The sequence below is a fragment of the Achroia grisella genome, unplaced genomic scaffold, assembly GCF_030625045.1.
Source record: "Achroia grisella isolate CSIRO2021 unplaced genomic scaffold, CSIRO_AGI_Agris_v1 utg869, whole genome shotgun sequence".
Taxonomy (NCBI): Eukaryota; Metazoa; Arthropoda; class Insecta; order Lepidoptera; family Pyralidae; genus Achroia; species Achroia grisella.
The window spans coordinates 1742792-1755236 of record NW_026713049.1 but is presented as its reverse complement, the minus strand read 5'-3'; the positions used below and the strand labels follow the sequence as shown (position 1 = coordinate 1755236).

At 33.1% G+C, this 12445-nt stretch overlaps 1 protein-coding gene across 1 annotated transcript; it reads right to left on the bottom strand.

Annotated features, from left to right (window-relative positions):
* Positions 1-202: 202 nt before the first annotated feature.
* Positions 203-11541, bottom strand: LOC131852953 (mitochondrial potassium channel ATP-binding subunit). Its single transcript, XM_059203710.1, has 14 exons — positions 11380-11541; positions 10966-11305; positions 10022-10177; positions 9125-9270; positions 8497-8572; positions 8140-8280; positions 6871-7055; positions 6222-6399; positions 5552-5671; positions 5040-5143; positions 4333-4507; positions 3054-3232; positions 2438-2585; positions 203-1253 (listed from the first exon to the last, which is right to left on the bottom strand). Exons 1-14 carry the CDS (start codon positions 11424-11426, stop codon positions 1158-1160), a joined length of 2091 nt encoding a protein of 696 aa, XP_059059693.1. The 5' UTR covers positions 11427-11541; the 3' UTR covers positions 203-1157.
* Positions 11542-12445: the final 904 nt, after the last annotated feature.

Genomic DNA, 12445 nt, shown 5'->3' with positions numbered 1-12445 from the left:
GATAAGACTTGTTTTGACAGTTGTCAAATTAAGAGAAATTATTTAATTATCTCATTTGGATACCATAGTATCATTTTTCCAGCTAATCATTTTTTCAGCTGTCAATCTATCTGTCAAAATATTATACAAAGGTCAAGACGAAATTATTAAATTAGACAAATACGAGTATGTCGTCTAACGTACACACGAAGATCATAATAAAATAAAATAAATAACCAAACATGTTACAATTGCATACAAATGTATTATTTCTGTTTTGTTACAATTGTAACTATATCATAACTCTATTGACCCATTTATACTACCATTATTAAATAAATAAATAAGCAATCAAAAACTTACAGTATTTAATACTAATTAAATCTGTATTTTGTCAAAAAAAAAATTTTTTTTTAAATGTCATTATCTCCATTTAGACTTGCAATATTTACTTTGCCCAGATTCCGCTCTCTGTTCCATACTCGTCATGATATGTGGCTCTATTATAACATTTTACTAATGCAAATTTCAAGTGAATTAAATTTACTTATTATATCAATTGACTTATATTAAGTGTCAACAAATATCAGGTTATGGGCCCAGTTAACTAACTTGAGCCTAATGAAAAATGCAGCGATATTTTAAAATGGAATGCAAGTTTAACAATTCCACAAATGCATTTTTAAAAAAAGCTGAGTTTCGTTTAAAATTCGCAGAAATTGAGGTGTTTAGGAAACAATTGACTATGTATAAAAAACAGGGATTAGAGCTAATAATATCATTTATATTTATCCGTTGAAATTATCAAGAATGCAGGGTTTCTATCTGACATCAATAGAAAATTGACTCATCAGTCAGAGGTGTCCTATTCAAGTGACATATCTGGTCCTAATAAGAGCATTAGAATGGTATGGGCATAACTAATGACCAAACAATCGTACTCATAAATACGATTGTTTCATCGTGTGAGGATTAGAACTCGCAATAATCGAATGTAAAGCGATGTGCCGTCGCCGATCCACCGACACTATCTACTTGTACAATCACATCTTTACTTTACGAAAACTTTCCCTTTGCACCCTGTAATTAATTATATTATAACCAAGCATAGACCACATCCATATATCTAAAGAAAATTTTGCTATAAATTTTTGCTATCACCTAATTATGAATTAGTTTCATAAGTTTCTGGATGTCTCCGAGTCCTGATCTTGTTGTCTGATTAGATTCCAATAGAAACCTTTCTGCTTCTTCAACTGATCATGTGTGCCCATCTGAAAATTGTACACAAAACATTAATATTGATGACATAAGATTAAACAACTGATATAAATACTTCGATTATTTTTGTAAATACATACATAATATACATATAAAACATTCAAAGAAAAATTAATAATCATTCTATGAATACAAATATTTGCACCGTGCAAGGAATCGACCGCGAGACCATCGAATGTAAAGCAATAGCGCTAAAACACTAGACCACCGAACCGAATGACCGCCGTCAAAGAATGGACTAAGTACGAAAATAATCTTATTTTTATCAAGTGCAGTATACATTTTTTTTAAATTAGTAATTGTACTACAGCTGAGATATATATTTGTTATTAGTAAAAGGGTAAATAAAGGGTTATCTTTCGAAGTTACTCTATTCTCTCTCGAAGTTTCGACTAACCGAGTCACGAGCTAACTGAAGTAACAGCGAATGTCAATGTCGATAAGTCCCAGCAATTTATTAAACTACCGTAATTAGATTGTCCGACAAAACATCGCTACACGCAATAATCACAGTTATTAATATTATAAACGCGAAAATTTGTGAGTATTGACGGATGTTTGTTACTCTTTTACGCAAAAACTACTGAACGAATTATGATGAACCTTTACAGTAATATAATAATTTTATACATCAAAATAACATATAGATTTATAATATTTCACGCGGGTGAAATCGCTGAAAGTTACAAATTTTTTAACTATAGTATACAAATTCTTTTTTTTTTTTTATGTATAATAATAATTTTATTTATTTCTCCTCACAAACATGAGTAGCAACAAATACATTGAGTATTTTGATTAACAAAATATTAATAACTTACTTTTACAAATAAATTATTGTGAGAAGCTGGTGTCTGAAATGGGTATAACCATATTGGTTTTGGGGGAAGGGGATTGTTACAAATATGGACTGATGACCCCATTGCTAGCAATGTACCATGTCAGGTGGACCTCGCGGTTCCCTCTGGAAACAACATGGCAAATTCCAAACAAAAAGGTGAATTTGTCATGATGAGCTAACTGACCTGACCTCATATTCATCTTATCATCTTCCACTGGTGCCCAAGCAGCGTATAGCGTTAGTACACGTGGGAGCACCATACCATTATCATCAATAAAAAAACCACATAAGCATATACAGACCACCAGGGCCCCAACCAAATGCATATATACATACCTCTACGATGACACCCCCGTGTAGTACCAGGATGAGGTCTGCAGCACGCACGGTGGAGAGACGATGCGCGACCAGCAACACGCTACGTCCGCGAGACGCTGTATCCAGCGCCGCCTGCACTACTTGCTCGCTCGCTGAATCCAGCGCACTGCATTATATATAATGTGAAGTATGAATATATGTACTGACTGACACTAGACATCCTCATCCCCCTAGGGGGATGAAGGTTGGGGCCTCCCTTTGCCCCGGTATCAACTCAGGGGGCAACAACCCTCGGATAACCGGTTATAAGCCTCATAGGGCGAGAATTAACCTATTAAAAAACAAAACTAAATTAAGAAACTAAAAGTAACAAAGCTTAAAAATGATTATCTTTATATGTGGGACTGAATAGGTTAATGCATGAACAGGAACGTTGCGTGAAAGGGAAATATAGATGTATGCAAATGAGAAAGTAAGCAGGAAAAACAAAAGAAAATAGAATAAGACAGGGAAACAAATGGAAGTTTCGCGTATATAAGTAGAAGCTATTATTTGCATATATCCACTAAATGTAGATATGCTGAAATTACATATAAATTATTTACACATCTATCTATCTATCAAGAACACGTACCTCGTAGCCTCATCTAGTATTAATATAGGTGGATTCTTCAACACTGCCCTTGCAATTGCTATTCGTTGCTTCTGTCCACCACTGAGCGCGACACCGCGCTCGCCAACCAACGTGTCGTATCCTTCAGGGAAATTCAGGATGAAGTCGTGGGCGTATGCTGTCTTCGCTGCATTGTATACCTGTGAAGTTAATTAAAGATATATATATATTTATTTCAGGCAACTTAATATCATTTATGTAACAATATTGGACCTTATTATATGTACATTAAGGACTAACATATATAGAAGATATTAAAAACATAAAATATAATATTCTGTAATTAGTGGTCACCACAATCACTATGGCAGTCGACCACGTTAACTGCGGTACACAATAGGTATATAGGTACTATATATATTATCTGTACTAATACTAGGTTTGTTACCAGTGTGTTGTTTACACACCAGGTCACGACTTGAGTGGGGCGCGTTTATTGCGAGAAACCCGGCCTTGTCCGATCGGAATTTTTGAGTGGTAAACGATGTAGCCCCGAAGGTCGACCTTCGATAAAATTTTGGTCTCGATTGGTCAAGGCGGTAATAGGCTACATAAGATCACATTCCAACAAATGGGAGCAGAGCTGCAATGAAAAAATATAACAAAAAACGGGGAAAACTGACACAAACGAAGTTGCGCAGGGTCAGCTAGTAATTTATAAACTCATACATTCATGCAACGAGTTATTATTCATGTGTGATTTATTATTTTATTGTGGTACCTATTATAATATTTTAATGAAATTTACTGACATATCATTTTCAATATTTGCCATGTTGTGTACTTATATTATATTGTAAGACCAAAATTACCATGTAGCAGGCAAATAAGTAAATTATGATTATGATTAAATTATTATTATTAAATTAAATTATAATGTGTGATATAGACACTAAGGTTCTCTGGCTTGACATGAAGGCATAGATAGATAAATAACAATAGCCTTCAATTTTGCACTATGCTTCTGGTCATAATACACTATACTACAGTCCTATAATAACTAGATAAAAATAAAATGCGTCGCCACTCTGTTTCATCTATAAAAGACTAGTGGAACGATGCACAAATAACATAGATATGGGAAAAACTAAAAATAAAAAACACACATGGTACATAACTGTAAAAGTTAAATTCAGTTTAAAAAAGACTCAACACAAGAAAAGAAAAAAATACCGTCAAATTAAATTAAACTCTGAAGTTGATTAAGACATAATAGATCTTAAAAAATAATCACACTAACCTCAGCATCGCTTGCTTCCGGCTTGCCGTATCTTATATTTTCTTTTATCGATGTCGCAAACAACACTGGCTCCTGACTGATCAGACCAAGAGCTCGTCCCCGCAGCCATTTAACATCCAAATCTTGAATATTGACACCATCTATGGTCACTTCACCATCATTTACGTCGTAAAACCTGCAAAGATATTGAGAATAAGCATTAATACATAGAATACACCTACACCGATACAAACAATCACACTCATGAATACAAATGTTTGTACCGTATGAGGAATCAAACCCGCGACTGTCGGAACTAACCACTAGACCACTGAGGCTGTTATATGAATCATTATACTTCAAAGACATATAAATATTAAGAAAATATCTATTTATACGATTTTTAGTCTCTATACATTACTGATACTAATAAAATCATATTTGGCATTAAGGCATAACATCTTAGTCCTCAGGAATGAGAACAGAAAATGTAATTTTATTATTACATTTTCTGTTCTTATTCCTGAGCATATGATACCAATGCTTTTTACGACCTTATGCACGTCGTGCTACTCATGTATAATAATATAATAAAATTGATTTTTCCCTTATTATTAATAAATAATAAAATTACATTGTCTCTTTTATTTAGAAAAAAAGATATGCTGAAGTTTTAGTTACTTTTAGAGGAAACAAAGAGAATACAATCAAAGAAAGAATACACATACCTTTCTAATAAAGCTATAATGGTAGACTTGCCGTTACCCGATGTACCTACTATGGCCACAGTCTTTCCTGCAGGTATTTTTAGGTTAAAGTTTTTCAATACTGCCTGTAATAACCAAAAAGTTTTTGTATAAATATTCAAATACAAAGCAAAGTGAAGAATAAGTTATATTTGGGGTACACAATCAAAAGTATGGACATACTATATTGCATGCATACTCTTACTTGATATTATAATGTGTATATCACACTATCACCTGTAACTTATATTTAAATTGTTAATGATATGCTTATTGGAACGTATTCCCTGCATTAAGCGAGGTCTTATTGTAATTTAAAATGAATAAATATAATATTGTGACTACATCCTCGCCTGGTTCGGGGTGAAATTCCGCCTCGTGTGTTATAATTATCATAAACCACTTAAATCCTAATATACAATTAAAGAGTTATAATTATTTTTTTTCGATTGTGCTCCTAAAGAAAAATTTTCATTGAAAAAAGTAGTACTTACAACTTCAGATCTAGTCGGGTAAGCGAATGTGACATTCTTGAACTCTATATCTCCATGAAGCTCATGGTACTTGATGACCTTAGTGCCAGACGTGTCCATGTGTGGTTCCTTGTTTATATACTGTAAATACATAAATAAATATGAAACATATTATTTTGTAAATTACAATTTTATTAAAAAAAAGTTAACAACTTATTAATTTTTTGACAAACTAAACCCAGAAATAATTAAATCAATATATTTTAAAACTTACTTGAAATAAATTGATCAGAAATAGAATCATGAAATCCGTTCAGTCTGTCAGAGACATAATAACACATAACAGATAAAATAAAAATACATGTGACGAAAATTCTGGCCACTATTACAACACTGTGTAGTAGACTGTAGGGTTTCTGTAATGTAAATGACGACTGCGCGTGGAATTGAATTGATAATAGTAGCGTAAGTTACTTTAAAATTGGTCTAGCCATTTCAGAGATTAGCTGTTAATTTGAAATTACAGACACTTAAAATTTAATTATTTGTATACATTTAGAATATTTGATAAATATAGAGAAATCGATGCTAGGCGGCTGAAACCCTCGCAGACGACTTTTTACAGTCTGCCTCTAGTAAAATTAATTACCATTCAAAAACAACTCTATTGAATAATATAATAGAATCTAACCTCAAAGACCCGTCCACCAGCGCTGAGTCCCTTCACGACCGATCCAAAGAGCAATGAAAGTTGCGCAACAGACCTCTGCACAGTCTGCGCATTGACCAAGAATGCCATGACGTCACCAGCCGACATACTGCCGGAAGACATCAGGTGGCCACCGAGGAACATCGTACCCAACACCATACTGAAACACATTATTCACGTTCTTATTAATCGTTCACGTTCCTTTTGATCATAACGACAGTTAATTTCCCTACGGGTGCATCCATTCCCTCCCACGCTTCCAATCACATGGTTCGTTGCCAGCTATGCGGTCATCAGTCCACATTACTAACAATACCCTTCCTCCCAATACATGCGGTAGTGGGGGGCTAGTAATTGGGAATAGTAACCCTATTGCTAACAATTTACAATGTTAGATCCAGGCGGTCCTCCATAGAAACTACCGTGGTAAATTCCCATTCCATTCATCACAATGGGCTAACTGCTCTAACTTCATGCGCATCCTATCATCCTCTACTAGTGCCCCGCCAGCGTCAACCGTTAGCGCAGCCGGATGCAGCTTTCCATTATCATGTATTAAAAAAAATACTGCATATTATTAAGTGTCGAATACATAAAGTTTTATGCATATATAAAAAAAAGTGTAGCATACCCATTGAGAAACAGATTGGTTCCGGCCTGGAACAAACCAACTCCAAGCCCTAACTCCATATTAAGATCGGCGGCTGCTTGACTTTCCCGCGCAAACATGTCCGCTTCATTATCCTCGCCCGCGAACGCCCTCACTGTACGTATATTTGATATTGCCTCCTCAGCAACTAATGTTGCTTTTTCTATCTAAAAAAACCATATTTGTTAGACTATTTTGTAGATCAAATCAGGTTGCCCTATTCTACATAAAAAGTTCTAATGTTTTATGATGTTTGTCATGGATGATTATGGTGGAACGCTATACCCGCCTGCACTAACGATAGAATTAAGTTGTTTAATATTAATTTAGAAATATATTTGTTTATATCCACTACCACCTCTAATAAACTTATGACCTGGACGTTTGTAACAGCGTCATAATACCGAGACCGCTTAAATAATATTATCATGCTAAATATCTCGTTTATATGTGCATAGTTGTAAAGAACCATGAATGTTGTTATTTATGTCTCTTTAGGTTTTTGTCTTTGAGTTTGTTGCAATTCAGTCACTTGTCAGTTTGTGTAAAGCATTATGTTTATTTATTTATTTATTTTAGGTAATCAACAGCTTATACAATTTATAGACAATATATAGTATTACTTAGTTAGTAAAGCCAATAACAGATACCTCATGAATTTATCTTTAATATTAAAGTTATATTTAAATTGGTTATATAAAACAATACAGTTACACACTTAAACATTTAAACAGGTCAGAACCAAAGATAAAGAACAGGTAAGGATAAGTACAATTAGTAAATCACGTTACAATATAATGCATAAAGTCATCCATATGTACGTACTGTATGTGTATAAAAATGTGTTTCTCTGTCAGTTAAAAAGTATCATCTTGACATTCTGAGTGCTTGCTATAAATATTTGTTACTAATAGGTGGAAAACATTACGGACGTTCAATTGAAGGGTTTTCAAGTTCTCTACTGAACAATAAGTTTTGGACATGTTTAAAGTCAAAGTACCACAAGAGTATTAGAATTCATTCCCGCTTTTTAATTCGAGAAATTCCAGTAGGTTACTCTACCTATTATATATTAAAACATGTAGTCCTTCGAGCCGGATTTAAACCAGCAACCTATGGATTAAGTTGAATATACATTTTATAGTACCAGATTTTTATTATAATCCTTAGCCCTTAAAGGCTAGTAAAAAGTTAATAATAAATGAATAAAACAGAAAGACACCGTTTAAAAAGCACATATCTCTAATATACCTGTGCTTGCGCTTCTCTGGACAGCTTCCTCAATAAAGAGCCTATGAACGTTCCGCCGATAACGACCGTAGGCACGCATATCAACGTCAAGCCAGTCAATTGTGGAGAAATTATTAGGAGACTCACAGCTGAACCTATCACCTGAAACATTACTGAGTAAAAACAAGCTGCACACAACTATTTATGAATTTGAAAGTATATATATAGTGTATGTGCAACACTGGTAGTAGATTAATTCAACTGTCGTCTCGCGCAGAGCGCACACAGATCATGAAGCGACTCTTGCCTCTCTTTCCTGCAATGCATGGCAGTGATTTTGTAAATTGAAACGGAAGTAGATATATATAATATTCTAACCTGCGTTATAGCTCTTAGTCCACCAGATATTGTTTGTTTAAATGAACTTTTGAAGTCTTGAACATCTACTGTTAACCTGAAAGTTAAAAGTCAGTGTGTTATATTTATGGAGGTTTGATTATATCTATGGATGAGGTCCATAAATATAATCAAACCAGTATTAACAGTCATTAGGGTTCTATACTGAAAGTTAAAACAATATATTAAAAGTAAAACAAAAAAACTACATGGGTCTACCTTTTGAGCCGCCAAACAGCTTGCTTTGTAAACTATGTTTCAGATTAGGATTGAGACAATACAGTGAAACAGAAGTAGGTGATGGTTACCACTCACCATGAACTTTTTTTAATCCAATTCAAGACTATAAATTTTAATACTAAAATTTACTCCACTATATTACAATATAATGGTCAACTATAAATAGTCATATGCATGGGCACCTATGTCGCACCTATTATAGCCGCCAAAGCTAAAAGCAATGGTTACCACTTACCATCAGGTAGGTCATCAGTTTAATTGTCAATCCAATTATAGAAAAATAAAAATAGAAAAATGAGCAACTTGTTTCAAATTTGCAGATATTACTTTTGATACTGATTTGATCAAAATTATTGCAATGCAAATATACCTATTGACTAGTTCACCTGTCCTCTCACGGTCAAAGAATGCCATATCCTGCTGCAATATTGAAACAAACAGGTCTTGCTTCATTTGGGACGCTACTAACTCACCCACTTGTGCCAGTAAGTGAATGTACAGGAATGTGAAGGCAGCCTGTAATAGTATTAATAAATATTTAGTATTTCTTAAATAACTAATTACCAAACTCTTTTTGTACATGTAAATACATAGTTATATATATAAGTAAATAGAGTTTAAAGAAAAAAGGAAACAAAGGCGACAGAAAAAGAGGTTTGTGGATAATACCACAGTGGTTGGACCAACATGGAGAAGGAACACACTAGTTCCAACACCAAATTCTATTGTAGGAGGCCTTTCTCAGAACAAGCTGATAAACTGAACAATATTAACTTGTATATCAGAATAAGGTGTATAAATAATAAAATAAAATATAAGTATATAAAACGTAGGAGAAAACCAATATGTAAATCATTACATGCTGTTTTTCTTATTCATTATTTTTCCAAAGTAGTATTCCACTACCTATAATTTTTCTCTGAACAACCAATGGTTGACTAGTAGATCATGTGGTAAGGCATTAAGTCCACCAGATGTAGCTTGGTATTATGTGCATGGAAGTTATTATATAAATGCATACATAAATAATAAGCAAATTTTTGGTGATGAAAAATTAATAAAACTGTTTTCAAGTAATGAAAAACCAACTTCAATAGCACAAAAACTAGTGATCTAATCTTATCATACTTATGGTCAGCTTAATGCTCACATTGGTGTTTCTAAGGTAACTAATTGCCATCTGGTGACCATCATCTTGTTTGCTATTCATTTAGATATAGATATAATTAATTACATAAAAAACAAGTTAAATTTACTTTTATTTTACCTGTCCTATATATAAAGATACTAATTTTAAAGCTGGGAACTTTATCTCTTCAATGAAGTCTGCACTAGGATTGCTCTTCATACTAGCCAAAATGTTAACAATCACACCAAGCATTGCCGGAATGTAGACATTTAGAAATGCAACCGCCAATGCTGACTGTAACAAAAAAAATATGACTATACTGTGTATCTATACTTATATATATATATATATATATGAGGGTATATTTATACTTTCTTGATTAATAAAGCATACTAATATAGTACAATAGTCGTAACATAACCATGTAGGCACAATATGTTGTATACATAAACATATATACAATAATAATACCAGCTATAGCACATTTTATATAGCATTTAATTTTAAAATCTCTATTTTAGTAATCACAGTCAATTTCATTTGAAAAAAATAACAGCTGACTGACCTGTCAGTACTTCTTAGCTCGAAAGAACTCCGAACTAGTGGTTTATTAAAAATATTGGATGGTATCCTCTATTATTCCTTAGGATATAATTCCAAAATTCCAATTGTAGGATTCCAAATGGAGTAAGTTAGATATCATAGGAGTCATAGTTAAGATAGGAATAGAGTAAAGCTAAGAAGGTACACCTCCATCTCAACTATTTTGCAGACAACGATTTTGCATTGCAAGCTGTTTTAGTTGAAAAGTTAGATATAGCAGAAAATTTATGGAATTGATGACTGACATCTTGGTAATCCGAAATGGTAATGCAATGGCATTATATTATGTATGATGTGTTATATTATTCAAGTATATAAGTAATGATTACCACTTAATATCAATTGGGTCATCAGTTTATAAAATAACCTATTAGATTCGCCATCTCCAATACTATTTTGGTTGGTAAAACAAATTTTATGATTTGACCAGTAATCATTGTTTATTTTAGTGAATATATAATAAAAAAATATATACATACCGCCACAGCGGCAGCCAGCAACCATTTATGAGGTTTTAAATACTCAAAAAACCTCCTCCAGTCAAACTTAGCACGATCATCCTGAATATTCGTTCTCCTCTGAATCACTCTGGAATGCTGCGCTTTGCAGAACACCGAACCATTATTTAGTAATAAACGAGCTGCTAAACCTATACTAACTCCAGTACATAACTTCCAAGGGCTACAAACTAATAAAACACCAGACTTTGCACTGTTTTCTGCACTTTTCTTCACGTCGGAAATGTGGCGTTGAAATACATTTGTCGGCTTATTTTTTACAATATTCATGAAAGGACCATTGCCCTTTGTTAATAATAACCTGTAAATAATATAAACAATATAAATTTATTGCGGAAAATACTGGAGAATTTCTGGCGATTGTTTTAATATTACCTCTGTCTTGCGGCATGGCATGATTGATTCTGTAATAATTGCCACATCTTTTACTACATATATACATATAATAAAGTAAGAATAAAACCTAAAAAGGCATGATTTAATTGTTGATAAATTGATTTTATGTAATTTCTAGTGAAACTGTAAAGATTATTAAAATATGATGGAATGGAAACTTGAAAACTTCACTAATGTCAAATCAAATACGTCAAGTAATGTCAGATACACAAATGTCACGTGAAATATGACATTACGTAGAACGTTTATAAAGTCTGAATGAGTGCAATCACAGTCAAGCAGTACGTTTGATTTCAACAAAAATATAAGTATTCCCAGGAGGGCTCACTGTTATTATCATTTTTAGTTTTTCATAGCAAAGTCGCTAATTAACTTACGGCACAAAAGACGGTAAGAGATTACTCTTGAGCATTCGCAACACAGGGGGATATGATAACTAATAATATATAAGAAAACACCTCATATTTTGCATTTCGAGCGGGTCCATTCATGCTTCGTAATCAGATGCAGTTAATGAACTTACATATTTCTTACGTGGTAACACCGTCAGTTCAACAGCGCAGTTTGTTCCCGCGAAATACTTTATGAACAGTGGGTTCTGAAAAAATAAACAAAATAAGCTTTTATATTTAATAACAATATCATGACAGGCTAATGAAATAATTAAATATTAATGACAAGCTAATCAGCTTGTGAACCCTTTGACACTCATATCTAATTTAACATTCAGATCCCACTAAAATTTATACAGGTAATAATAATTTTCATTCTGTTTTTGTTATATAAAGCAGTTCATTAAACACGTGTGCGTTATAAACGTAAATAGTGAAGTTATATTTCATAAACGCACTATTTGCAACATATATTTCGAACAGGCAGCGCGCAGATTTAAAAAGAAAAACGGCGGGAAAGTAACCTTGTGCATCACAATTTTATGATTGAGTTTATTTAAAATCAAGTCGTACGATATCTATACGTGCGTAATTAACACACTGATGCTCAACTTATATTGTATTGGGTTGTTATTCTTCGAAATATTTATCTT

Excerpts from the sequence above, each read along its gene's own strand:
- LOC131852953 (XM_059203710.1), bottom strand. The coding sequence starts at position 11,426 with ATGTGGCAATTATTACAGAATCAATCATGCCATGCCGCAAGACAGAG. Across the intron at positions 3,233-4,332 it reads CGGAAGCAAGCGATGCTGAG|GTATACAATGCAGCGAAGAC; the intron begins GTTAGTGTGATT and ends TTAACTTCACAG. Across the intron at positions 1,254-2,437 it reads ACGGGGGTGTCATCGTAGAG|ATGGGCACACATGATCAGTT; the intron begins GTATGTATATAT and ends TACAATTTTCAG.